We start from the raw sequence: 26,339 nt of genomic DNA on the forward strand, positions 1-26,339 counted from the left end.
ATTCTGATCTTTACTGGTTGCTGACACTTAATAGTTTTATTCCAGGAGTGAGACTCATGGGGCAAAATCTCAAACATGTGACTGATTAGTTGTGTTGTTTGCAAACAAAGTAAAGTGAACTCAGTGGTTTTAGTGGTTTTATTATTGTACATGTATACTGTTTTTGTCATCCTAACTCTAGTCTGTGCCTGACTTGGATATGAATGAAACATCAAGGTAAACATGTAATTTCAGAATATTACAGCTCATTTGGAAACAAGCAAAGGCACATTATCTTTATATTACAAATCTGTATGTATTTACAAAGGTATGTGGCCTCTGGGTTGAAGGTCACTGCTGCGACACCACCAAGATATATGAAAACTTCAGTAGAACTGAATAAATTACAAAAAAGTAAAACGTAGGCCTCTGATTCTGCCTACACTAAGACCTAAACTTATAATGCAGTGATATAAAAAAAGCCACAAATTACATTTAAAATTTGTGTAAAAATATAAAACACATCTTGTACATTTTTGCACAGTACAGTGAATGTTTTGTGCACACCTTTTTACCACCAGACAATAGTTAAAGTGATTTTACAATTGATTGAACAAACTACTGTACCATACAACCCTGTGCCCGCTCGCTCTTTCTCTCTTCCTTAAATGATTTGGATGCTGCATTCAAAAATAACTCAAAATCAGAACTTTCTGCGTTCATATTCCAGGTTGAAAGTCACGAAACCCCTAACCCGGTCATCCTGTTGCTTAACATGCTAACATAACAAATTTCATTAAAACAATTTGTTGTGATAATTAGTGTCGCTATCGCTATTTGCTAAAGTGTATATAACTAGTCAATTTTTGATTTCACAAGTTCATTGTCTAAATTCTGAAAGTGTTCATGTGAAATTTGCGAGTATTTCAAATATATTCAGCAGCACATAAAAGCAATGTCCGACCAACAGGCCGAAGACAAAGAAGTCATTAAGGAGCACAGTTAGGGGCCTCGTTTGTAGAATCATAAGCACCCAGCTGAATACACAGAATGATGGCTGGAATGTGTCTAACTTTTCAAGTCTACAACTCGTCCAAACTACAAAACGAGAAAAAAAAGATACAATACAAGAAAAGGAAAGCTTAGAAATTGAGTTACCATAAAACATTACAGTATGACCAACCTGGGATTTTCTATAACTTGTATACAGTACAGTATCCGTTCTTGGTGTCAAGTAAAAAGTACAGTAAAAAGCAATAACACTACTCCTATCATCAGCAATCTCAACTGGTGGAAGACTCGTTGTGATTTGAGGAGGATGGTACAGAATCAGGTTCCTGCACTGCTCAGAGGTTACAGTGAGGCAATAACACTGTCAGAGTTGGGGGTTTGATTCCCTCAACAGATGCTAAAACTGAAGTATAACAGACAATGGTATATGGTAAAGGCACTAGTGGTACTGCAAGGTGCTTTGAGCAAACATGACCAACAAACACTGAAATGCTCACAGTATGATAGAGCACACAGTCATCTTCAGAAACTTTGGTAAAGACATCAGGCAGATATTAAGAGGTCTAGACTTCAAAATCGATACAGATAGCAGCTTAGAACATATATGGACAGTGTACAGGCTTTCAGTTTGTCACTTAATATGCACAGGCTCTTTTCTCACTAGAAACAGAGCATATAGACTCTTATGAAAAGATAATGAGTACATCCAAAATGCTTGATAATAAGTAGCTCTATGCATACAGTACATCGACAGCCACAGTAGAAGCCTCTTTTCATGCATTAATCTTGCTTTAATACAGCAGTCATCTCTTTCTCTTACACTGAGCAGTGTAAGAAAAGTCAAAACTCTCAGCTAACTTGTCACCAGCCCACCATGTTGGAATATATACTGGCTGGCTAAAGAGCAATACATGTAGATTAAGTGCAGCAGCAGTTTAGCAAGCATGCAGTAAAAAGAGGCTTGCCTACATTGGCTACATAGCTTTTTCTTTTTTTTTTTTTTTTAATCTAAACGATGCCTAATCCACAGAGGAAGGCATGATCTGGCTCTGAGAACACTAAAAATGTACATTATTGTTTCAATCATATCAGTTCCTGATCACCACCAAATATGTTTGTAGCTTTTAGTGATTCAGTGAAAACAGAATCTCTGTCCAATTTTGTTAACAGATGTAAAAAAAAAATTTTTAAAAAAAGTTTATGCTGGATGTCAGAGCTCCGCGTAGTGGACACTTTGACAAAGGCTGCCCTCTTCTTCAACATTGGATAGGTTGTAATGCCCTGTAATATAATTCTGATTCATACGTCTAAGCAACAGGTAATGGTTCGTCCTCTTCTTCTTCCCTCCATCCATCTTCCTCCTTCAGGAGCAGTCTAATCAGCCTAAAAAAGTCCATCCTCTTGAGATACAACATGTCTTTTTCTTATTGTCTTTCCTCACAGAAACACTGCCCCATTTCTTAAACTCTATCTGTCTCTCAGTCAGTCATTCATGGCCTCTTCTTGCCAGTGGCTCCGCTCCACCGGTGGTTATAAGCTCCCGGTGATGTTCCTGGCCACCGCCCAGGCTGGGAACTCAGTCAGGTTGAAGAGGGGAACGCCCCACGTGGTGATGGCCAACATCACCACCGCCACACCAATCAGGTTCACCCCGAAACCTGCTTTTACCTGAAGAAGAAAAAGAGAAAAGAGAGATAAAATAAATGTATGGATGAATGAAAAGCCAAATTGACATATGCTAAAAGTCTTTTGGTTCACCAGGAGTTAAGAAGTAAAAAATCTTCATCCCTCTGATTACGTAAAACAACTTTGACACGCTGTACCCACGAGCCTTTTGATGCTGCAGGTGCAGGACGAGCATGTGACTTTGTGAGTGTTTGTGTGTGTGAGTCGTACCATGTCGCTGATCTTCACGTGGCCGTAACTGAAGACGATGGCGTTGGGGGGGTTCCCCACTGGAAGCATGACCCCAAATGACACGCACATGGTGGAGGGGATCAAAGTGTGGAGGGGGTTGATGTGCAGAGTCTCCGACTGGACGGAGGGAAAGAAGAAGAAAAAGAGAAAACAAAGGAAGAAGAGAAAGGAAGGTAGATGGGAACGTGAGGGACAGGGGAGAGGTCAGAGGTCACACGAGTGTTACAAACTGCTTTAGCAACCCTTTGTCATGGGCCCATTACATTCTCAGAGCAATAGTGAAGCATATTCACCCTCACGTGTACGTTAGCTTTCCCTTTGACCAATATGAGATTAGGAACCACTTCTCCACATGGGGGAAGCAAAGTCTAAGTAATGCTGTTATTTGAAAATGGCCCCTAATGCGGAAGTCTGTGCTTTTATAGAGAAACTTCTTCAATTCTGCATAAACAGTCCTTTGAAAAGTAGATGAAACATGTTTGCTTGTTTTGCCAGTGTGCCAGTACAAGTTTTTACAGAGGAAATTACTTCTTCATTGGTTTATTTATTCAAAGTGTGTGATGTTGGAGCAGACTTTAGAACTGTGTTACACATTTTTTCTGAGCTTGACTTTCCCTCTGAATTGTAGCATGCATACTGCTCTTGAAGTATGTAACATTTATGTAACAGGTTGTTTGACACCACCTGGAAAAGTTCACATTTGGCTGGTATGTGACACACATCATATGTAGGGTGTATGTTATAAAATGGAAAAAAGTACATTAAAGTTTGCACAAATTGCAGATGGTGATCTGCTTGCGCTTATGGTGCTTGTATATTACTACGAATTGATCAATCTATCCTCTTTTTCTGCAATCCCCCTACTCATCTTTCCTACTCTCTGTCACTCCTTTATGTGATTGTGTGTGTGTGTGTTTTTCATGGTAATTAACAAGGACCGGGTCATTGTTTTGAGGGTAAGTGTGTCAAAGAGTGAGGGTCGTACCAGGGCAGACAGGATGGGCAGGAAGACGGTGAGAGTTGCGGGGTTGGAGGCGAACTCTGTGACCGCTGACACCAGCAGGCAGGCCAGCAGGGTGACGGCCCAGGGAGGAAGACCACTCATGGGCTCCAGCTGTCTGCCGATCCACACTGATAAGCCTGACACCTGCACACAATACATGTGACTACAGTCAGTCTCTCACCCTCATGCTGCAATCACATCAACCTTTCAATGTTACACTGTTTCCCTGATGGAGAGCAGGAGCATGACAGAGGATCCATGACATACAGATACAACACTGACACATGTAAGGTACCTTACCTTGCAACCAGCAGCCAACGCATAGCCTCCTCCCACCAGGATGACGATCTCCCACGGCATCAGTCTCTGGAAGTCTTTCCAGGTGATCATGGGAGCCAGTGGGTCCGAATCTGAGTCGTCATCTGATGGTTCAAAACCACAGAATGTGTGTCAAGACAGCTAATACTACCAGCTAGGGGGGTGACCTGTGATTTTTATTAACAAAAAATAAATTAGCATCATATTTATGAATCTGAATTATTTTGATGTCGATATTTTTTCTATTTTCTTGATTTGAATATTGTGAATTAAAAAAACAGATGAGATGAGTTTCTACTGAATGATAAAGATATGTTCTAAAGCAGTAAATACATGTAAAATCTTGTGTACCATAACATTTAAAAATAGTAAAATTCTTGAACATAATTTAGTTCAGTTTGTATTTACCTCTCAACATCATAACTTGTGAAAAAACAAATGGTTTGCAGTTGTTTGCATGCCTGAACATCACCTGTGTCACTCTCAGGTTATGGTGTTTATGGGTTAGTGGACTGATGAGTGTCAGCACTAAATATCAGACTTTTTCCAGTTTTCTTCAAACTGTTGCACAACCGTGAAAAACACCAGTGTCTGAAGTTTTTCTGTTAAAACAGGTTTCTGTGACCCAGTGAACCTGCAGCATACAGGCAATAAATCAGCCTGCACAGGCTGTTGAAACTAGAGCATCGCAAGGTAACTGTGTATGATTTTCTAACTCTGTCACAAAGTTTGAGATTATAAGAACATAATAATGCTTGCGCATGATTTATGAACAGAGCTAAATGTTTACAGAGCTTTCTAAAAATCATTTATTCTGTGGTAGGACTGCTTATTTTCAATAAAGGAAAAAATACATGTTTGTTTACTTTTGTGTTAATATTCAGTTTTTGTGTTCCACTAGGTTTCCCTTACCCTTTTTTAAATTAACACAAACTTAGCACATCGTCATGACTTAAAATACTTCTTTGTGTTTGATTCAACTTCACGTGTACTGATATGTTAAACCTACCCGTCTGGTGCACTGAGGAAATAAACCAAACATTAAACAGGTATATCAAACACTGCTGAATATAGGAGTGCACAGTCCTGACCTGTGTTTCTATAGCTGGAGGAGGATGAGGAGAAGGGTCGCCTGGCAGGGATGAGGAAGAGCAGGAAGCCCAGAAGGACAGACACGGTTGCATCGGTCCTATAGCCTTTTCTAAGAGAGGGAGAACACACAGAAAATTTACAGATACAGAAGAGGAAGAAAGGGAACAGTCTTTTACAGATAGATGTTCAGTATGTAAACCTAATCTAAAGGTACCTCTACTGAACTCTATCTTACAGTACTTTTCAAGACACTGTATTATATTTTATATAGTTTAATGTGTGTTTTTGTATTTGTTACTGAAACACTGCACTACCTGAAGCCACTGGTCACTGGCTGATCACTAACACCTGTTAGTGATAACAACACCACATGTGGTGGTGTGTCGCAACACTGTGGGTTCTTACTTCTCAAAAAGAGACGTCCAGCCAGGCACGAAGCCAGGCTCTCTGGTGAACCACAGCACAGTCATCAGGATAAAGAAAACCCCGGTCACAACCTCTGGGTAGCTGGAAAAGATACACACAGAAACCACAAAAGCCTGTGAGTAGCAATTACATGAGTGACAACATGATTTCCCCCACAATGTCATGTCTTGGTGTATAAGTAACATGCACACACACACAGGTTAGTGCTAAAAGTGTTGTTGAGATGTTCACTGGGCCTTTAAAGGTCTCAAAATCACCCAGTAGCTAAGACCACTTCCTTCCTTCCTGGTGTGTTAATGCTGTTTTTCAGTCTAGTTTGATATGATAAATGTATCAAACACAGAGGAGACACTATCTGCTTTTTCCTGGGAAGTGGCACATTTTTAAAATTCCATTATATTACCTCAAAGTCCCCACAGGAACTGAACAAATTCCCTTGATCACAACCTCAAAAAGTTCAAAGAAATTGAAAAATCAGTGTGACATCTAGTCAGTAAAATTACCTGATGGGTCCCAATTTTGCATACTCCTCATGGATCCTCTTCTCTGACAGCATCTCTCTCCTGGTTTTGCGTTTCTTACTCAGCGAGCACGTTTCCCTGAAGCTGAACACACACAGCAAAGAGGTGACCTGACACATTCACTCAGATTTCTCCCAGCTGCAGCCACAGGACACCAAATGGCGCCACAACTCAACAGCGTACAGACAGAGGGATTATCATGAATCCATAATGATAAGATGTATTACTTAGAGGTGGACAAGTAGGACACAGACACCACCATAATCACACACACATGCACAGTAAGATACAGTCTCTAAAACATACATCCAAACACACACGCACTCACTTGCAGCCGAGGAAGAGGAAGTGCAGCCACAGCCAGGTGAGGACCAGCATGATGATGGCGATGGGGAAGCTGAAGATGAACCACGTGCCAAAGTTTATTACCTTCGCATCTGGATAACGACTAGAGAGAGAAAAAACACACAGAGAGTTAGTTTAGGATATCAGCGTGTGCGTATGGTTGAAATGTATAGTCTATTATATGATAACATGATGTTTCATTGATTTGATACATGAATATTTGATATATTGATGTTTAAATACCACATATAGTCTCTTTCCATGCTGAACTTTGTGACCACTAGGGCTGGGTATCATTTAGAAAACTGTACAATGAAGTATTATCACCACAGACTGTATGGGTTGTAGCTGCTGCTGTAGTGGGCCAATCATATGTCGCATTAAATCGAAGAAGGCTTGCAGTGATTGGCTGCAAGCAAAATCATACAAATAGTCATTTCTTTCTAGATCTGGGTACAAAAAGGATCGAATGGAGGTATCGTTTGACTAGAGGCAAGTAGTATCAAGTTTTGATTGTTGAGCTCTGTTAATCTCTTGTCTCAAGTTGAACTCTGTTAATTTCTTGTCAAGTTGCTGTCAGTCATCATTGTGTTCTATCGCTCACTTTAGATAATGTGTAGTGATCAGTTGTGACTCTTGTCACTGGGTTATTTCAGTCAATACCTTAAAGTTATTGAGTACCAATACCCAGCCCTAGTGACCAATGACAGCACTTATTGATGGAAATGTGACCTTATCCAGGTTAAAAATAACCATACAACACCCATCAAGCAGCAGCATCTGACTCTCCACACTGACAAGAGGTGACTCAATGAGAGTATCACTACTCTGTGCCATGACAGTAAAACCAGTAATACCTGCAGCATGCCCTGATTTATTAAAATACAAGTAAGGAGCCACAGTGAGTCACTGAACAGTCATTGTTGCACTTTCAATTATTGTTTTGACTTCATTAGAAAACATAATTTGTTTTAAGTGCATTCCTACATTCATACTGCAGCACTTTCACCATCAATAACAGATAATTAACTGAATTGAACCATATCAGGAGACATCATGAAAAGATAAAGTGTCTCTAATATTTTGTTCATGCAGCGTCCAGTAGATATACAATAACTTAATGTTTAAAAAAATATTACAGAGGTTTGATTAGAACTTGTTCTTAAACTTTCAGAGTAAACTCAGTTTTCAAAATTATGCTTTTAAGCAATGAAGAAAAAGTGCAAAAGTAAGAGAAGCAGTGATAGTGGCAGCTTCTTTAAGAGTTTCTAAAGTTTTCTTATCTTCCATTCAGGCTCAGTGACAAGAGTCGAAATTGATCACTAGTCAAGTGAGCTTTTAGAAACAAAGAGCAATAGAGCACAATGACGACTGACAGATGGATGTCAGCAACTTGACAAGAGATTAACAGAGTTCAACTTTATTCCAATGAGCAGCAACACAACGTAGTGATAGTTGCTGTAAAAATTCTTTTGACTTTAGCTCCTATCTGGCTCAAACCATGATGCTCTGTAGCTGCTTTTTAGTCATTCTAGGAATTTCTGGTAAAGTGTATTACTTCAATATGAATATATTATCTGTGAAGTGTGGCACCTTGCTTCTGATCAGCTGTTTTTCATCTTCCTGTGCACTTAAAGCTTTAACGGAGCACTCCTAAGTCTCCACTGTTGTGTCATCCAAAGCTGTATAGGTGATAAAGTGTGTTTGCTCAGACGTGCTTCACTGCACTCTCTAAGCAGGGCAAAGGTGACAATCAAAGATGACGATCATGTGTGTCCTGCAGAAACCAACTCAGCCCTCCCTTCAATAGTCCTCAGGCATCCATCATATCAATCTTGACTTTGATTTATATTTATTAATATGGATCATATACTGGGGAATAAATAAGGATAAACTGTGAATGTAAGATAAGAAGTTTGGGGACAGAAAAATCTATTCAAATTTGATTTAAATCTAATTAAAACAATGAAAACCACTGATGTAATCACTACTAGTAAATATAAAAGTAGGTACATTATGGCCTACAGTCTGATGATTAGCATGATCTGATATAAGCAAAGAGTTATGACAGTTTTAGGAGAAAAATGTCAAACATTTACAGTACATCAGTGTAAAGAAGTACACAAAACCAGGACCTGAAAACATGACCTCTTAACATAACATACCTGTGACAAAGCTGCTGCACACATGCACTAATAAAATGAAGCTATCAAATCCACAATATCCTGTTGATAACATTCATGGTTGCCTGTTTTGCTTGTCGTGCAGATTTTGATTTTCTAATGACATGTAAATAATGTGTACAATAACCAGGACAAGCAAATATCTTTCATTTCAAAACCTCAATTCCTAGATATCAATTTACCAATTTACCAGACATAATAATATTAATCAGTGAACATCAGAGCTTATTTACTGTAGGTAAAGTAATAGTTTGCATTAAGAAATGAGCATCTTAATGAAATAAAAAGATCAGATCTGCAACCTCTATCCAGAAACTTTACAATACAGAGGAATAACAAAATAAGGAATAAAAGGACAACAGATCATAGGACATCAAAATGAGGACATAAAGATAGCTTAATGAGAGCCCGATTAACAGCACAGAATATGTGAATGATCTTATACCGACTGCTTTGCAGTATGTTTATGTGTGTATGTGTATCTGTGCTGTTATGACAAAAACAAAGCTTTCCCGAAAGACTAGATATTGATCATTTAACTCAGTCACAAGTTCAAGTGTCAAGTGTGCCGTCAAGATGATTACTTGGCCTTGTCATACTAGCATGGACTTGTTACAGACCAGTACTTGGACTGACTGACCCGAACACACACATAAAAACACCAACCTAAATAACCAAGAACTCCCTCACCTTATATATGGAAGCTGACTTCAACTATGTTTTTAAAAAAAAAAAAGTTGAGTGCCTTATTTCTCTATTGTACTAAATCTGACAGTCTGACTTGCAATCATCTGACTAACTAAACTCAAACTCAAAGGTCTGATTTGGGGATTTTCATATTTAATGCTTGGACTGATTGCTGTTCCTGGTAACATCACTTCAGGAGTACAACCGCTGCCACACGCACATACAACCCCACACACGCAAAATCAAAACCTGACCTTTGTCCAACAAGCTGCGACATGAAAGAGGCCATTCTGCCGGGCTTAGTGCAGCGGCTGGAGGAAATCGGCTCTGTCAGGACTGTAAAGGCTGATTAGTTTGATCTCAGACCCTTTGTGCCCCCCAGACAAAAGTTAACATGAACGGTTTCACTCAGAGCAGCACTGCAGCAAAGAAATCAAACAAGCTCTAAACAGGCCTGAAAGTTCAGATGGAGTCTACAGTCACCCTGAGCAGACGCTAAAACATCTTTCTGATACCAGTTTTTACTTTGAGCGGATTCTGTCGCCGGGTTTCAACTTGACCACCTTCCAGCAGGGTAGAAGGATTTTTTTTTCCTCCTCAGTGCACAAGTGTTTGTGTATGCATGTGTGTACCTACGTGTTAAACTGCTCAGAAAAGATGAGGTTAGTGGAGGTGCCGGTGATAGTGATGAGTCCGCCGATGGTCGCCGCATAGGTGATGCTGAGCGACAGGCATTTGCAGATCATGTGATCCCTCTTGGTGGGATACTGGGAGTCTCTCCTGGCCCTCACCCGTTTCACATTTGGGATTTCGATCGCAACCTGACATGAGAGGGAGAAAGAGAGGAATCTTACAGTCACACACCTGCCACTAACTTCTAATATCTGTGTGTGTGTGTGTGTGTGTGGGTGGGTGGGTGTTCCTAACCTGCGGCAAGTGTCCGTTGGTGTGTCTGATGAATTCCTTCAAACCCAAACCATTTGCCTCCCCACTCTGTACCTGAGAATAAGAGAAATAAACATAGATGGAGATAGACAATTATATTCTTCTTCTGCTCTGCTGCTACTTTTCTAAGGGTTAGGGTTCTGTCTACTTGGCAAAGAAAAAGTCTTTACAGGTCTTACCTCACTGAGTGTAGAGAGTTCCTGTTTAGTGCAGTCGCTGCTGGAGGCAGAAAAGAAGAGTTACAGTAATGAGATAACAAAGTGACGTCAGGTAAGATTGGGGTTTTAAAAAAAGCTTTTATCAGGCTTTGGCTGTTGCAAAATCTGGGAAGGTCTGGTTTGCTGCTGGATTTTTCTTTAAACTTTTTCATTTTTGCTTTAAGATGGGTTGCTATTAATTGGATCTGAGTCGTATTGTGTTGTATTGTCTTGTTACTATTTTTTCACTGTTGCTTTTAACTGATACATGTCTGTCACCTGGCTGCACACCAAATTTCCTCGTAAAGATAAGATTGATTGATGGATTGGAAGCTGTGTACAAAAGTATTTCATGTCAAAAAATACAATAAATTGTAAAAGTACACAAAAGACGCAACAAGTCGAGCAAGTTTAAAATACTGTGCCAGCCTCTAATTGCAATTAAGAAGAAGAAAATGGGGAAAACAGTGGAAAATATTTGATATTAACATCACACCCAGTGGACACACAAACACACACACACGTTTACCTGTCATTGCGATAGAGCATCTCCAACTGGTTCTTGTCCAGGTTTTCTTCTTTGTTTGAAACAGCTGCAGACGACATCATCATCATTTAGAAAATGTAGCAAGAGAACTATAAGTGGAGTACACACTGAATTTCAAAGAGTGTTTATCTGTTTCAGAGGAATTGTTCTGGTGCAGCTGGATCCACAATCTGCTTTCTTAACACATCACATGATTTTTTTACTTTTTTGCTTGAACTACAGTACTGCTGCACTTCACCCCAGTTATCTACACAGTCTTGTGAGTATTGTTAGTGCAAGCAATGCTATCAACATCTGTTTAAGGTCTTTGCTGGGAAGCTTTCATAGTTCAATGACCTCCCCCTGCAGCGATAGAGCCAGGCGTACCGCTTTCATCCTCCGTGGCCTCCGCAGTTTCGGAGTCGTTGTGGCTGTCGGCCAGGCCGGTGCAGATGAGCTGCTGCAGGACGGCCTCGGCTATGGGCATCACCATGGCTGTGGTGGATGTGTTGCTGAGCCACATGGACAGGAACACTGTGCAACACATGAAGCCCAGCACCAACCTGGATGATAGACAGAGCGAGATGTTTGTGTGTCCTTGAGAGAACCGGTGTCCGCTTAAGACTTAGCACAAGGAGTGTATATTTGTGTGTTTGAATAGGGTCACTTTACTGAACGTGTGACAGTGCGTTTGTGCTGCTCACATGCCAGGCTTGGCCCCTGCGATCATCACCATGCGCAGAGCGATGCGTTTGTGCAGGTTCCACTTCTCTATGGAGGCAGCAAGGCAGATGACTCCCATCAGCAGCAAAGTGGTATCCTTACAGTATTCTGCTGCTACCTGAACACATAATCACAAAGATTCAAATGGTTAACTCAAAAATGACATTTTTATTATTTTAAAATATCCATTCATCCATTTTCTGGGGGCTTATCCAGGACCAGGTCACAGTGGCATCAGACTGAGTAAGGAAACCCAGATATCCGTCACCCTGGCAACACCCTCCAGCTCCTCCTGGGGGTTCCCAAGGCATTTTAAAATATGTAAACACTTTTATAAATTGTTTTGTGGCACAAAATGAAATACTCTTTTAATTGTCTTCATACAGTAGGTCTCTTGTGTCTTTTGCTTTTTCTGCCTTCACCCACTTCCCTACTTCATCGTCCTCTGTTGGGATCAACACTTACAGTTTGCCATTTGTTCTTTTTAATCTGCTCTACTTCCCACCCGCAGGGTTCATGGCCTCACTGCGTTGTGTAAGCCCGCGTCTCCTCACCTCTCACCTAAAACCTGCTGCACTTCCTCCTGCCGGACTGTTTCAGACACCTCACGCACGACTCCATCTCTCCCTGTCTCTCACTCTTCCTGTCATTTACATGCACTCGATGGACGATTTTGAAAACTGCTGATAAATACCAATGTAATTTCTTTGTTTAGAAAGATAGCTTCCATTTCTTTTTGCATAAACAAAGAAAAAAATACTCAACTACTTGGTCTATACCAAACCTCTAGTTTTCTAGCTTTCATTTTAGAGTGACTATGACTGATATTTCTATGCTGAAATCAGAGCAGTAGGTCTGTTTCCAAGCCCTAATAAATGCTTTGCAATGAGGATTTTGAAAGAGAATTAGTCAAGGAAAGGAATGCAAATGCTCACAGCTATCTAATGTAGAGACGTGAGACATGAGTTCAATTCAGGGCTGCAACTAATGATTATTTTCACAATTAATCGATTAGTTGTTTGGTCCATAAAATGTCAGAAAATGGTGAAAAATGTCAAAAATTGTTTCCCACAGCCCAAGGTGATGTCTTCAAATGTCTTTTTTTCTCCTGACCAACAGTCTACAACCCGAAGATATTCAGTTTATTATCACAAAGGACTAAAAATGTCAGAAAATATTCACATTTGAGAGGCTGCATTCAGAGAATTAACATGATTCATGAATTAACAATAGTTGCCAGTTAACTGTTGCAGCTCCAGTTCCATGTTTCACAGAAACACAATAAATGCTGCAGTATTCAGTTTACAGACTGGTTGTCTGTCCCCTGTAGCCCGAAATTAGCTAGCTCATCAGTTAGTGACGCCCTTTAAAAAAGCTGTTAATCAGTTCTCTTGTGCATCTCTTTCAGACTGACAGCCAGTAAGCAGTACTCAGTGGTCATTAGTTGCAGGGTCATCTCAGATAAATTTCAATATCGGTCTTAAGGCAAAGCCAATACTTGATTATTTTGATCATGGGAAATCTTCACCAGATTACATGTGGGCCTGACTTGGTTCTACTGATGCTGTTGCATTCAACACTTAAAAGTGAGTGAACACATACAATGAGTGACATAGTGTGTACATATTTAGTAAAGCTTCATATAGACATCACGCCAGTCGTCAACAGTGGGTTCATTTGGGAGAGGGGAGGTTTAGAGGAGACTGGGACTACCATAATAGACTGAAACGTTGCATAAAGCTCTCTGCTGGCATATTTACAGAACACCATCACAAGAGGCTTACAGCAATGTTAACAGGCAGCTTTGTCACTGTCAATGCGATTTGGTCACATGAGGCGTACAGCTCACTTTTTATGTAATGCTGATAAGAAAGATGAAGAGGGGGGTGGGTTTAATGGAGTTTAATGGAGAGGAAACTAAGACTGTTACTGGTGTAAAAAAAGAAGTGACGACGCAGGCTTTCATCATCAATCAAACCAATCAATTTTTACAATGGGGCGTAATGGACCAAGCATGGCAGTGGCGGTAAAGTGTGTGATTGGTGGGTGTAGGCACGTGTGAATGCATGTACCCAGAGATGCAAGAACATTGAGAAACATAATGATGATGAGCACCAGGTTAATGGGGTTGTCTCAACGCTCCACAGATTCATGGCTGATAAAACCTTAGCTGACTGACGACGCCTCAGACAGGCAGCCATATTTACACTGGAACAGTAAAGTAACACTATTGTAAAATAGTCATGGAAACTCATATGTAGTACATCCAAGAAAGCTCTCACATACTAAAACCACAGTGAAGCAGTTCAGAGTGTAGAAAGGCCTTTCACCCATTTTCTCTCTGATCTGGACTTACTGTATATCCGCATATACGGCAATCTGATCAGCTGACTCTTACTTCCAGCAGAGCAACACAACATCACAACCGGATATCCCAGTATTCATCATAGCCCCGCTGTTTCCCTGCATTGCTGTTATAAGCCCTATACGTTTACCGCCTGCCCTAAATAACAAGTGTTTCTGGCACTTTTCCCCTTTGGGGTGACAAAGGTTGACAAACACTGTAATATTAGAACAACAGTTAATCTTACTATGGCAGCAACTTGCTACCTAAAATTAATAAAAAAAACCCTCAATATTGCAATAAAAATGGGAAGTCTCCATGTCTCATCTCCATCACACTTACTCCAATTATGTCCTTATTTGAGCTGAGCAATCAGAATTAGCTATTAGCTAGAATTAGAATTATCAGTGCTGAGCTTATATGTATATTGAGAAAGCCGCAATTAACGTGAACGTAGTGATGTAGATACTATTTATCACATTTAGCAGTGACAAACCCACAGAGAATTATCACCCAACTCTGTGGCTTTATGGAGCCATTTTTAGCCTCTTTTAGCTGACTTTTTTTGGTTTTCAAATAAATTCCTAAAATACAGTTACCTTCAATACTGTACATTTACTGTGTCAGCACTCTCATTAACCTGTTTCACTCTCATTAACCTGTTTCCAGCAGCAGCAGACTGCTCAGCACCACTCGGCTCAGACAAAGTAAGCGGCTAGCTGGGGAATAAAGTGGAACATATAGCTAGCTACAAAGCCAGATATTTTTCATTGGAGCTGGTGGAACCAAAACAGAGCTAGAGGAGAGTGGATATTGTACTTTATTAAGCAGGTTGACAGACTCAGAATGAATGCTAATGTTGCTCTTCTGGATGTGTAAATATTGTGTCTGTTAGCTTGTTTCATAGTTCTTCTGTCCCCAAGTGGCCAAATAATCATTTGACTCAGCTTCAAATTTGTAGTATGAAACATGCTACAACATGCTAGCGCTGCTAACGAATATAAAACAGAATATATTTGAGGGAAAAACTATAGTACAGAAATAAATATAAGAGTTAGTCTTGTAGCTCCACAGATTCCTGCTCTTTACCTCTTACTTTTCTCTGAGGTTTATTTAAGAGAGGAACATTTGCTCATTAGCCTTGTTTTCTCAGCACTCAAAGTTTAAGAGAATATATCAGCCTTTGAGAGAAATTTGCAGACCTGGAACTCCAAACAGACAGACAGTGAAACAGACTTACTTTTGTTTATTCATGTTTAAGAAGTACTTTGGTTTTCTTGTAAAGAAAAGGTGTTAAATCAGAATCTGTTTTACTAGTCGAGTATGAAAGTATACAACGAATGTGTCTTTGCGTTTGGTCCCACAAATGCAACAAATGAATAAAAGTAGAACAAGAGTAAGGTAATAATTAAAATTTAAAAAAAACAACACAGTACCAAAAGTACAATACTAAAATCTGCTCCTTTGACAATAGTGTATTTTGTTATGGTTATGCCAATAAAGCCATTTGAATTTGACTCACCTCACTGGATTTGAGTACCCCAAAGAGCGGATAGAGGAAGGCAGGGACCAGAGCGGCAGCACCCAAGGGAACGGCCTCAGACACCCAGTAGACTGCCGTCACCATCAGCACATACGCACAACATGCCTCCTGCAAGCAGAAAAACACACAGCAAGGAACAATGAATGCTTCATCTCCAACCAGATGAGACATAGGTTCATACTTCTTTTTTATCCTGCAACGCCACAGTAGAAAGCTCCTAGAAAAAAAAGAGCATGTTTGGCAACTTCGTAAATTTTGCTAACGTTACATTCCTGGGCCACAAATGTGTTTGTAAAGCAGAACCTGGCAGAAGGAACTGTGAGTTCAAAAAGTTTGTAAAAATCCAACATTTTACCTTTAGACAGAGCCAGACTAGCTGAGTAAGTAAAATGTCACACCATTTGTTTAATTTTGACAAAAGTCATATTAATAAAGGCTTAGGAAATGTTTTATAGTAATAACAATCAATTACTGATTATTATAATGTCATCCAAAAAAATTCTTCTGGCAATTTTATTCCCCCACACACACATTCATGAGCACACACACAAACGTCTTTGACACTTACAAATATTACAAATTTTAACTAGACCAGTATGGTGTGTGAGTGTTGGGAAGTGTGGTTTGTACAACAGAATACAACTGGGCTGCACACACTTTCCCTCTCTGAGGAGGTGACTTGCAACAAAGGTCCACTGCTGTAGACGCTGCAGTTATACGACATGCATCTTAACTAGTAGGCTACCGGGGTACGCCACACTTTTCCTCCCTAACAGACACTCACACACAAAAACACACACAAACACATACTGATGTTACTTTAATCTGGTTATGGTTATATAATATCAACATACCAGCCCCTCATGCTGCTTTGTTGCAACACCAGCGGGCTTAGCGACATGCTCTCCAACATTAAAAACTAAAGAGGAATCTTGTGACCTCATGAAAATTTCTAAAACTTTCATTAATCTTTTGTATCACCCAGACAGACAGTTTTATACCCCAAATATAAGGATGGGTGTTTTTGGCTTTTTGTAGTGCTCAGGTCCAGGTCAACAATTAAAGCCCAAATTGCTGAAGAATATTTTGGCCAAGATCACTGAAAATATCAGTCAAAATGAAGTCGACACTTCCCACTGATTTATACAGCACTGTCAGAAATGCTGTCGCTGCACATGTTCTTCAGCCATGGTTTTTAATCTGATGTTTGGATACAGTTTATTTGCCTAGTATTGCCTCCCACGTTAAAACTAAGCAGTTCCCGCTTCTGTTGCATGCTGTGTGAGCTCGTAGTACTTTTACGTAAGAGGAACATTCAGTAAAATATCTTGCCAGTAACAGGTCAGTTAATCTCAAATTAATAAACCCAGAGGGGGGAGAATTAGCCACAGGGCTCCAGGAGCATGTCCAGACCTGTTTATACCTCACAGCCATTTAAACCACGGACTTTACAGAAATAAATTACTCTAATATGACAAATCACCTGCTAAGTGTATTACATGAGACCCCTTTAAGCTTATCCCATGTCTGCTGTCCACTGTTTGATCTAAATCTTATTTAGACTTAGATGTTTTTAATACTTTTTATGGGCAGTGGTGTAATGAACGAATAGGTATATGAAAAACGACCTGTCATTCTTAAGACCCCAAAATATAAATTTAATCATATAAAGGTTAAGTACCAAACTATGCCAATGAAAACTAATAAATAAACTGCCAGATATAGCCCTTTTCCATATACATGTGCTGGCTTGGCTTAACTCAGCACAGCCAAAAGTACCAATGGAGAAAGGCCAACAGAAAGGAAGTTGGGGAACACTTTTTGTGGACTGACAACAAAGTGGTTTGGCATCGGTTTGTGCTTTCATGGCACAGGATGTCAGACTTCAGTTACAGCCTGTGGTCCTTTTTAGGATGCTTTACTGTGGATTTAACTTGGCAAGAGGAAAAAGGTGTTTCCAGGCAGTAGGCACAGCTGTTGAATTAGACTGAGAAAAGTACAAGGTGTTTGGGTTCTTAACCAAAGGGGCTTCATCAAAGAAAATGTTATAATCCCCTCACAACACATACAGACTTCATAGTGAGGCTATGAAGAGAGAAAATATGATTTAAAACATTTGTTACATTTTTGAAAGGTATTTTTCCTGACAGCTTTTTTTGTCGCACTGAACTGAGCCTCTGGATCCAAAATCATTTTTAATGGCACATATTCTGCACATTTCCAGGTCTATATTTTTAATCTGGGGCTCTACTGGAAAATCTTTGCATGATTTACAGTTAAAAAAAACTCCTTATTTAACTCATGCTGCCTGTCAGTTCAGCCTCTGTCTGAAACAGGCCGTTTTAGCTCCTGTCTCTTTCTCTGTTCTGATTGGTTAGCCTCCGGAAGCTGCGTCTCGGCCAACTTCCAGCAGCTACGTAAACAAACAGTGGCAGTAGGATTTCACTTATTTCATTCGTTCTATACTTAAAATGTCAACTTCTCAAATACATCCGTACATGTGTGAGTTGAAATTTGATCCAAAATATCAGCTCATCAGCGATAGACAAAAAACCTTACAAACAAAGCGTTTACAGCAGGTTGAAGCCCTGGCTTTTGACTTGCAGGGAGCATTTCTACATTTCTTCTGGAACTTTGACCATGTTTAACATAGATATCTGACATCATAACAGTATATAAATAACAGAAAATCATAAAAAGCATAATATGCCCCATTAAAAGAATTGCTACCAATTTATCATGTCTAAAGTTGACTGGTGCTGACAATGATCATGATGTGAACTGCAAACTGTTTTTATTAACACTTCCACATACTGCAGTTCAGTCAAAAGTTCTTTTTGCTCATTATCAGCTAGCCTTCCAGTGTCTTTCTCCATTTGTAGTTTTAATAGTTTTAATCAGCATGTCTGTCTCAAACAGAATCTCACAGGAAACATGAGATAATCGAGGAGCCTGCCTGATAACAGGATTACAGCAAAACACAGGGTCTGACTGTTGATCCATCGGTGAGGAACGGAAAGAAGAAGAGATGTTGGGGCAGATTGGGAGGTTAAATGGGCAGATAAAAAGAGACAAACATGACTGACAGAGGACAAGACACACCACCAGAGAGAGAGATAGACCACACGGTCTGATTCAGCAGTTACTGATCATTGATTATTGGTCTCTGTTTATCAGAGGATAGTTGCCACACAAAGACCGCAGCTTCAATCAGATCCTCAAACATTCATCAGTGATTCATTTTCACTGTTCAAGTTTTGCAAGTTAAAGCCAAAGTGCTGGGTTAGCAGAGAGGCAGGAATCACTGAGTCGCTGATGCAACCGCTGCGATAACCAGACTTTATCCTGAAACGTGTCAAGGAGCAGACGTCAATACATGCTGGTATCCTGATGGAAGAAAGCCTGAGTTTGCTTTGAGGTCAGAGCAGATTTTGAGGTTTGTTTCCATGTGGGAAATAAGCAGGTTAACACGCAAAGTAATTGTTCTTCAAATCATTTTAGTTCAAGAAGAGTGGGGTCAGATTTTTTTCTCCCTACCTGCAGATTATTTTCAGACTAACGGAAGTGTTTAGGGAAATAGGGAATGACAGGAAGACAACAGTTGCTGATGCCAAAAAGCGGGATTTTTTTTTTCTTTTAATTAGGCGAAAGTTCACTTAATTTTCTGAGGCTGCAAAAGAATGTGATGCTGGAGTGCCTGAGGTGAAATGGACAATGTTCGTGTGGGATTTTGTGTGTGATTGTGTGTGTGTCGCAGCAGGCTTCACTACTTTTACACTGCCAAGGCTAAAAGGTTGAAGCCCCAGTGGAGCTTTTTAGACCAATCACATCAAGTTTTTCCATTACACAGCGCAGTCTTGGGCATTTGGTGGCAAATTGGGATTTTAAAAACAATACTTCTTTACTGCATAAGACACTATAAGTCAATATACAATGAACTGAAGGGGGAACACCTGCTCTTAGAGGTGTTAGATCAGATAAAGTTTACAGGATATGCATTGTTCTGGAGGGCAGTTACAAACAAAGTATATTGATGTTTAATTTGTTGGACTGTGACCAGAGTATCTCAGCTTTTTTTTCCACTCTGCTATCTTTATACACTGGGCCTACTTTTGCTAGAGCAGGACATGACTGTGAAGTGTGAAATTAACTTGTGAATGCATATAAATGTCTACATTTATTGATAATTTAAATGAAATGTTTTTTTATTGTTGCATTTATTTGTTACTGACTTTGTTTTTAGCAATACAATTCTCTCTAAGAAATGTGGCTGCTGAGGAACAAATGTTCCCCTGCTGAAATGCTTCCAGTGTACATTTGATTTGCAATAAAGACGTGACGCAGCTGAGGTGCAACCATAACGTGACACAGTGTCAAAGTGTCAAAACAAACCTAACTGGCAGATATACTAACAGATAATTGTGATAGAGCCAGATGTGGCTTCAGGGATTTTCATGATGCAGCTGCAGTCTGCAACATGTGGGTCTAAACCTTCATGACCTAAGAATGATTCCGATTCAGATGAGAGAGAAGTTTCCATCAAACCCCAAAGTTTTAAAGCTGACAGGCCAATCTTTGTCTCAACATGTAACACAAGCCCATTGATTGTCTCATCAACTCTCTGTTATCTGTTGTCAGCTTAGGAAATGGAGATGATTGGTATTTAGAAAAAAAACACATAGTAGCTTAAAGACTCCTGATAGGCAGATCAGGTCACAGCTGCTCTGGAAGAAACCTATATTCCCTGAACCAATCATCAGAGAGCTAAATGGCATTTTGCAGAAAAAAAGATTCACATGCAAAAACAGCTTCACAAATAAAAGCAAATACATAGTGCATGAGTCAACCCCAAAACTGTCTCTTTCCACAATTTTGTTTGAAAAGAACCTATATATTTTTCTTTTTAAACCATCAAATATAAATGTTATTAAAGTTTTTTTAAAAAAAGCTCTTCCAAGCCTTTATGTTTGTGTGATGATGACAATATTCCTCTTCTGAATTGGGAGGACAGAAAAAACAGTAAGATTAACAATTCAGGACAGACAGATGACAAATACCTTTATCATCAAACTACATTGCACTTTTATTCATATGAGTAATATATGGAGTGTCTGACACATCTGTATCTGTACAATCAGACTGGATACACATCTTATGACCATAACAAAAGATGATAGGGTGATTTTCTTGAATGTTCACTGTTTGTAATTTCTTATATAACATGTTTGTATCATAATCACCTTTTTTCTTACTCAGCTGTTTTTATTCATAATTTGCAACTCAAATGTCTTTACATCATGCCAATAACGCAAATTGAAATTGAAATTTGAAAAAGAGAAACACTAAATATAGACAAAATAATATCTACAAACATTATAACATCACCCACACACACACACACACTGGGAATCAGAATTCATGTAGAATCAAGATACTTAAGAGGTACAATGTACTAGTGTAAATTTAAAAAGTAACTGCTGCAGCCCAGGGAACATGTATTTGTACCTGTCTTGCTGGACTCACTCCCGCTTCATGCTTTAATTGGTTTACAGCCAAGCTTTTAATTTATATGGGGATGCAAAATGGCACAAACAAGAAAGCCTGGTTACTGAGCATTGTGCATGTCTGCCATTGGTTCTGCATTTCTGTGTCTTCTCTCTGTCCCTCTCTCTCTCTGACCTGGCCTGACTGCATCCAACAGATGTACTGTTCTGCTGCAGCTGGACACAGTACCGCTCCAAACACACGCACACACGTGCTCTTGCTCCGAACCCCTGTCACATTCCCAAAACAGTCTGGGGTCCCTGGTGTCGTAAGGAAGCCACGTGGGGTCAAAATCCTGCGTGGTGGTAGATTGATTATATAACTTAATTGCTTGGATTGTTTCTTTCTTTTTCTTTGTAGTGAAGTTTTTGTTCTTTTGTTCTTTCTTGGCCTCATCCTGCGCCATCTACTCCTGCCAAACATCCACCACCACTCACATAACAGCACGGGCTCCTGGACGCTGCGCTGATTGGCTGACAGACAACTTGCGAGCACATAACAGTTTCTTTGAATATTAATGATGTTATAAGAAACACAAACACCTGTGACACAGAGGAGCTCATTTATAACACAATTTATAACCCTCTTGCACCATCATTACACGTTGCTTAGCAACTACCTCCTAGGTGTTACTTTCATGTAAATGTTGATAAAAACTGGTTTCACATGTTTAATTCATAAAGACATGATAAAAGGGAAATGGGAAATACAAGATTTGTTGAATATATGTGTTCCTTTGTCTTTGTTAAACTGGAGTGTTTCAGTTGTTTTTAAGTGGTGAGAATTCATACAAGTTAAAGCCTGATTACTGGAATAGATATTTGTATGAAAAGGGATTTTTTGGTGTGTGACACAAATGTGGACCATTTAGACGGCTGACTATTGGAAAACATTATGAAAGATCGTTTTGAAGCTCAAATTTGTGTTTCCTGTTTGCCACCATCTGTGTCAGTTACTGAAGACACAAAAATTGAAACCTGGTCAGACGTTTCTCAGGATATGATATGGAAATGAAATACTTTTCACAGGAAATCATGCAATCCGGCATGCGAGTGTGTTAACAAGTAAGGAGGGTTTTAGCTGCTCCACTTAACAGACTGCTGACAAATCACGCAGGTCTGAGCCTCACTAAACATGATCCTATATTAATTCCAAAATCCAACGTACAACTCCCCTGAATCTGAAAGCTTGACACGCAGCAGACAACTCATTCTTCAAACTCACCAAACTGCAACAAATTTACAAGAGCAGTATTTCTGGGCCGTGCAAACTGACTCCCTGGAATGTCTGGGAGCCTCACAGTGAACACGAGATTGCAGAAAGTCACTGCACCTGGCCAAAAAACTGTCCTGCACATATTCTAACCCCCCGTATAACTAGAAATTGACATTTTGATATTTAAAAAAAAAACAGATCTAACAAAGGTGATACGTTTTAATTAATGAGCTTTAGAGTTGCTGGAAGGCATATTTTTAACTTTGAAGCGAACCAGGCTAGCTGTTTCCACATGCTTCTAGTCTTTGTGCTAAGCTAAGCTAATTAACTCCCAGTTGTACCTCCATATCAAGTGTAAAATATGAGAGTGGTATCAATCTTTTCATATAACTTGGCAAAAAGTGAACTATTGCTTCAAAACACTATGAAAATTTGAAGGCTATGAAGGCTAAATATGAGAATGAACAACATGACACGGTTTTGTATATTTCTTATTTCATTGGACATTTCTACTCACACAGCACAGTGCTGCAACAAAACTTAATCTCTGCGTGTCATTGAGCCTCACACACAGGCAGCTACTCTGTGGCTTGGCAACACTGAGAAACACATTTTATTCCAAAAGACTGGATTTGTGCTGATTGAGATAATCCTATTGTTTCCCCTGCAATTTCACTTCTCTGGAAAATCTTTCTAAAAACAAGCGTGAGCTACATGGCAGAGTAAGACAGATCTTTTCTTTTTCACCCAAAAAAAAAAAGAAACTCATGAGTCTAAATGAGTATCAAGTTGTTCACTCTCCCCCTCCACCCCTCCTCTCTATTCCACTGATCTCCATCTCATCAACATGTCGCGACATCTCCTCTCCACACACACTGCTCAGCTGATGATCGGGACAACTCAGGACAAGCATTCATCAAAACAGAAGACAGTGTGCCTTTTGATTGATTCTCTCTCTCACTCACACACACACACACACACACACACACACACACACACACACACACACACACACAGCAAAATCCCATCAGCTCACTACAGCCATCAGCAGCAACCAGGAGCCTCAACATCAACAGATCATCTGGATGTTTTTTTTTACAGCTGTGCCGGATGTTTACTAGGTATTTATTAAAATTAAATTATCTGGTTTATTTGATTATGACTGAGTAACTCCTGCTTTTTTAAAGAGTATAATAATACTCTAATAATAATAATAATTTAAAAAGAGTATAAGCAGTATATGTGGTAGTTTAATGTTGCAGTTTTTGCCTCTCAAGAAATGAGTTCATTGTGTCTTTGTTGCACTCACTGGTACATTAATCACCTATTAGACCCATATTGCACCCAGAGTAATTTCAAGTGATTTGGTCTTGAATGGCACTCATATCTGCACCAAGTCCATTGGTGTAGGTAATCTCCAGTTGAATACCTTTAGTATAATATTCTAGTTGTTTAGTTTGTCATGTTAAAATCCAACATAACACAGTACATCTCTCTTATTTATAAGATCACTGACTGACAGAAGTTTCCTTTCTGTTCTGTTTTTCTATTTATATTAAGAAAATGATTATGTCTTTCATTTACTCACGCTGGTGGGGTGGATGAGCGGCAGGGGAAGCAGGGACAGTGGAATGAACACCACAACGATCAGCTTCCTCGCCTTCCACAGCTTCCTGAACAGATCCATCCTGGCTGCGGCCTCTAGCCTCATGGGTGACCCGGGGCTCTGGGTCGGACCGGTCACAACACAGCAGAACCGGGCGTGAAAGTCACCAACAAGGCCGACGGGGGAAAGTCTCGAACCGCCACAGACCTTGGAGAGCTGGAGACCTGAGAGCGCGTGAAGTTCTGCTTTGGCTGTGCGCTTTTACGCACAGACCGCGAACGGTGACCGGACCTGTGTGTGTCTCTGTGAGGTGAGTGGATTTGCCTGAACTTTCCGTCAAATCTGAATTTTACTTAAACCGTGTCTGACTCTCGTACCATGCACTACTCCCGAAACCCCTCTCTCTCTCTCTTCCTCTGTGTGTTTGATGTTGTTTGAAGCGTCAGGTAAGGCTGCCGGCACATTTATGAGGCTGGATAGGTATGCTAATTAACCACAGCTTTGCCCCCACCCTCTGGTTGTGTCACATCCAATCAGGGTTGAGTAAAGTTTGCATAAGGGTGTGGGTGTGTGCGTGTGCATGGGTCTAGTGGTCAGAACAGAACTTTTTTTCAAGAACTTTTCAACAAGAATATTAGGGGTAAGAGGGGAAAACTGTGGACATAATAAAATATTAGAATATCAGGGATGCTAGATAAAAATGGAAGTCTGCAGAGATAAATTAGAAAGACAGACAGGATAATTTTACAGAATACTTGAGGATTGATGAAAAGGAAGCATTACAGGACACAACAGCAGATAAAAATGACCATATCGACCATACAGCATGCTATAGGGCTATATAGGGCTTTATATGTGTGTATGACCAATTTTTTGTTACATGATTAATTAATGATGAATTAAATTAATTCGTTTCATTTAATCATTTGATTTAAAATCATATAATCCTAAAAAAGAAAAGTTATCAATATAGCACATTTTATACTCAAAGGCAATTCAAAGTGCAAAAATGCATTAAAAACAACATAAAAACATTGAACTGATAACCACGCTCAGAGTAACACACAAGGATCACAGGGGTCCAGGATGAGAACCACTTAGTCAGGCTGCAGTCACACACTGCTCTCTAGAGGACCCAGAATGTCTGTGCAAGCAGGTATGTTTCTCAGATAGAAACCTGGTGGAGAACTACTCCAAATAGGACTTGTGACATGACACACTATAGGAACAAATTTCACCACTAAAACAGAGTTATTAATTAGAAAATGTACCATACAAGCACAATATATACTGATATTATGAAACTAGATTTTAACTCCAGAATATGGAGTTAATAATGCAGGTGTTGCTTTAAGGCTCCTATCATTTTAATTCATAATGTGCATTAGTGGTTCAAACAGTATTAACAAGAACATTTGCAGTCGGTTGTCAATTAAATAATAAGAAATTATTTGTTGCATTGTTTGAGCCTTCGGGCCCCCTGAGGGATCAGTTGCCTGCTTTGCCCAGTTGGTAATCCAGTCTCATCATCACTGGCTTCTTTTTTCTTTTAGCAATGCAAGCAGCATGGCTCTTGGGATGGCAATGCCAGTCGGTTGGTCCACCATGTTTGCCACCATGAGGTTGACATTTATGGTTTTGAGTGAAATGTCTCAACAACTATTGGACAGATTTATTACCATGAAATTTGGTACAGACATCCATGTCCACCTCAGGATGAACTGTGATAACTTTGGTGATTCCTTAACTTACCATCTAGCCTCATCATCAGCTCAAAGTTTTAATTGGTCCATGATCAAACACCTGCAATCAAATTACATTCTCATCAGTTTCAGCTGTGCTTGCTAGGTGCTAAATTATTGATGTTAGCATGCTAAAACACTAAACTAAGATGGCGAACATGGTAAACACTATCTGCTAAACATCAACATGTTAGTGTTGCCTTTGTGATCATGTTAGCATTTAGAGTAACTCTTTACTTTAAGTCCCCTTGTTTAGCATTTATAAGTAGTATATACACATTTATTAAATGGTTTGTAACCCACTATAATGTCTTTATTAATAGATATAAAGACATTCTAAGGGTCAACATTTATAACTTCTCCTCTGAAGGTATAATTCATATTTTCACATTATTACAACTGTGTTTTGCTAAATTGTCAGTCATTATTTGTTTATACACCAGCCTCCACTTATGGATGTCCTGAGGAGGAG

The 26,339-nt window shown here is 39.7% G+C and overlaps 1 protein-coding gene across 2 annotated transcripts; it reads right to left on the reverse strand.

Annotated features, from left to right (window-relative positions):
• Positions 1-120: 120 nt before the first annotated feature.
• Positions 121-24,588, reverse strand: slc13a4 (solute carrier family 13 member 4). Of its 2 annotated transcripts, none has more exons than XM_044343846.1 (16): positions 24,108-24,588; positions 15,740-15,868; positions 11,855-11,991; positions 11,538-11,713; positions 11,154-11,217; positions 10,607-10,643; positions 10,410-10,481; positions 10,119-10,303; positions 6,596-6,715; positions 6,250-6,351; positions 5,726-5,827; positions 5,320-5,429; positions 4,211-4,332; positions 3,893-4,054; positions 2,887-3,024; positions 121-2,658 (listed from the first exon to the last, which is right to left on the reverse strand). In XM_044343846.1, the coding sequence occupies exons 1-16, from the start codon at positions 24,228-24,230 to the stop codon at positions 2,521-2,523; spliced, it is 1,917 nt and encodes a 638-aa protein (XP_044199781.1). In that variant the 5' UTR covers positions 24,231-24,588; the 3' UTR covers positions 121-2,520. The 2 variants fall into 2 exon arrangements, with proteins under 2 accessions (XP_044199781.1, XP_044199780.1); XM_044343845.1 differs by having other exon boundaries at positions 10,607-10,646.
• Between the last annotated feature and the right edge of the window lie 1,751 nt (positions 24,589-26,339).

Source organism: Thunnus albacares, chromosome 23 (genome assembly GCF_914725855.1).
Source record: "Thunnus albacares chromosome 23, fThuAlb1.1, whole genome shotgun sequence".
Lineage (NCBI taxonomy): Eukaryota > Metazoa > Chordata > Actinopteri > Scombriformes > Scombridae > Thunnus > Thunnus albacares.

Coding starts and splice junctions, on each gene's coding strand:
- slc13a4 (XM_044343845.1), bottom strand. CDS start 24,230: ATGAGGCTAGAGGCCGCAGCCAGGATGGATCTGTTCAGGAAGCTGTGG. Junction 15,869..24,107: donor CGCTCATCCACCCCACCAGC/GTGAGTAAATGA, acceptor TTCTGCTTGCAG/GAGGCATGTTGTGCGTATGT. Junction 11,714..11,854: donor GCAGGGGCCAAGCCTGGCAT/GTGAGCAGCACA, acceptor TCTATCATCCAG/GTTGGTGCTGGGCTTCATGT.